Source organism: Nansenia antarctica, assembly GCF_963989245.1.
Source record: "Nansenia antarctica genome assembly, chromosome: 19".
Taxonomy (NCBI): Eukaryota; Metazoa; Chordata; class Actinopteri; order Argentiniformes; family Microstomatidae; genus Nansenia; species Nansenia antarctica.
Window position 1 is genome coordinate 24,445,534 of NC_137692.1, and position 2,500 is coordinate 24,448,033.

General features: G+C 49.5%; 1 protein-coding gene across 1 annotated transcript in view; it reads left to right on the forward strand.

The window, feature by feature from the left end:
- phldb1b (pleckstrin homology-like domain, family B, member 1b) overlaps positions 1–2,500 on the forward strand; it is a gene marked incomplete at its 5' end in the record, with an annotated part of 82,344 nt that overhangs the window by 58,935 nt on the left and 20,909 nt on the right. Inside the window, one exon of the mRNA XM_080549196.1 lies at positions 1,167–1,295. Coding sequence (XP_080405322.1) covers positions 1,167–1,295 — 129 coding nt within the window. The remainder of the gene's footprint in view (positions 1–1,166; positions 1,296–2,500) is intronic.

A 2,500-nucleotide genomic window follows, 5' to 3' on the forward strand; every position in this document is an offset into this window, starting at 1 on the left:
CTCTTTATTGTCACCCTCTGCCTATCTGCCACCCGGCTCTGGCTTCGACTACGCTTGTGAGTAGAGGTCAGGGGAGGCTGGTGGAGGTAGAAATCGGAGGACGGGCACATTGTCATGTATGGAATGGAATGAGGAATAGAGAGAGAGGGGACGCCATTCCTCATTCCATTCCGTACATTACAATGTGCCCATCCTCCGATTTCTACCTCCCCTGACCTCTACTCACAAGCGTAGTCAAAGGCAGATAGGCAGAGGGTCATTTGGAACCAAACGTTTTCCATCGTATCATAGAGCAGTTTAGCTTTTTGTCTCACAAAAACATATGAAATGACACTATAAGCGAGTACAATAATATATACATTTTTTCGGAAACCCCAAAGAGGCATGAATGTAACTTTGGCGTATGCATTCATGCATGCTTTTTACATCCAGTTATATAAACCTGTTGAACCTAACTGGACTCACACCAAAGGCAAATGAAATCTCATCTTGTCTTTATCTTATCCAAACAAAAGGAAAGAGTTGCCACCCTAAACAGAGGCCAGACACGGAGCCAAGAGAAACAAACATGTCTATCTGATGGTTGATGTCATGGCACAATCTGTTGTTTGGATCACAGGCTAGTGTAATGCTACAACATTAGCGTTAGCATCAAAACCTTTCCGATAGCTTCCCGAAATGAAACCTCATCGGATAGAGAAAGGGGGTACACCTCCCCACCCCCGCACAAGCTAAAGTTATTCAAGTTAGTTACTTAAGTACTTCAAGTTATTTGTTTCTTTTTCTAAAGTTGTTAGTTTCCCAAATATGAGGTTAGAATTAGAATTCATATTCAATGTTACAAGTATATGAAACATTCAGCTTAAGTTGGAGCCTCGTTGTAAGGGTCAACTACCAGTAATGAAACCTACAGAATGTACAGCACGTCTCTTAAGTCACATGGGGATGTCACATGTCACAGTGTTCCATAAAACCCCCATGATCCTCCTCTCTGTCGTGACCTCTAACCCAGGAAGCTCTTTTTGCATGGCGTGGATTTGAGCAAGTGTGTTTTTGTTTTTTCTCTCTCTTGTTGTTGTCCTCCCTCCCTCCCTCCCTCCCTCCCTCGGCTCCTCCCCCCCTCCTGGACGGATGGACGGTGTGTGTTGGTGTTGTCGTCTTTTTAGGAGAGGGCTAATGTTGAAGCGGAGCGTCGGGCCTTGGAGGGGCTCCAGGAGGGCTTCGCTGAGCTGAAGAACCAACTGCATAACTGCCCCGAGGCTCTGAAGGAGCAGTTACAGGAACAGCTCAAAAGGGTCAGTTCACCAGCCAAGACCACGAGACACCAGACCTCCTCCTCCTCCACCACCACAACTCAGACCCTCAGACCCTCCGACCAGTCTCCCACCATCACACCCCAACCTCGTCACCAAGACCACCGCCCCCAAACCCCGACCTCTAGAAAACTCCCGCACACAATCCAAATCCAACAACCTCCGAGACCCCTCCTCCAGTGGCGACGACCCCTCCCCCTCCACCCCCCCACACACACACACACACTCCCTCCCTCCACCCTCCTTTCTCTCTGAACTAGCCCCCCCTCCACCATTTTAGAGGGGAATTCCAGCAGCGGCATGTCGCAATTAGTGTACTTACGTCTAAGCTTAACGATGTTAAGAGTCTTACATTCTTGGCAAGACTTGAAATGGTACATGACACGTATGCGCACAGTGGAGGTACGTATGGGAGAACTGGCTCATTGTGATGTATAGAATGGAACTAGAATGGAGTTAATATCATTCCGTTCCATTCCAGCATTCCAATGAGCCCATCCTCCGATTCCTACCTCCGCCAGCCGTGGACATCCTGTGAGGAATGAAAGACACATGCGGCAAGACACCCCCCCCCCCCCCCCCCCCCCAAGTCTGTTCTTATGATACAGCACAGACAGTATCTCCTCAGATAGTGTTCGTTGGACCTCTAACCCTGTAGACTGGGACCTGTCTCACTCTGGGACCTGTCTCACTCTGGGACCTGTCTCACTCTGTGTATCTTCTGGAGGTTCCATCCTAGCGCCCTGTGTTGCTGCTGCTAACAGCCTCAAGCTGCTGGAATTTCCCCCTCTTCCCCCTCGCACACCTGTGTGTTGCCCACTCCTCCCCCACCTCCCCCTCCTCCCCCACCTCCCCCTCCTCCCCCCTGCCACACATGTGTATGAGGAACTACGAGGGGGAAAGTTAAAACACCTCCTACAGGGCCTGGGGGGGGGCGTTGTGGTGATATGTGGGTCAAACGGGCATATATTGCATGCCTGTGTGAGGTGTGTGAGGTTTGTGTGTGTTTGTGTGTTTTTGGTGTATACTGTACGTAGACGTTTTGGGACGTACTGTCGTGAGTGCGTGACGGCTTCTTCTAACTTGTTAACAAGCTAACAGCGTACTAATCTATTAACATAGACGCTAACCTGCTCTCTCCACCTTTCCCTCCTTTCATTCGTACAGTTACCTACCTCTCTTTGGAA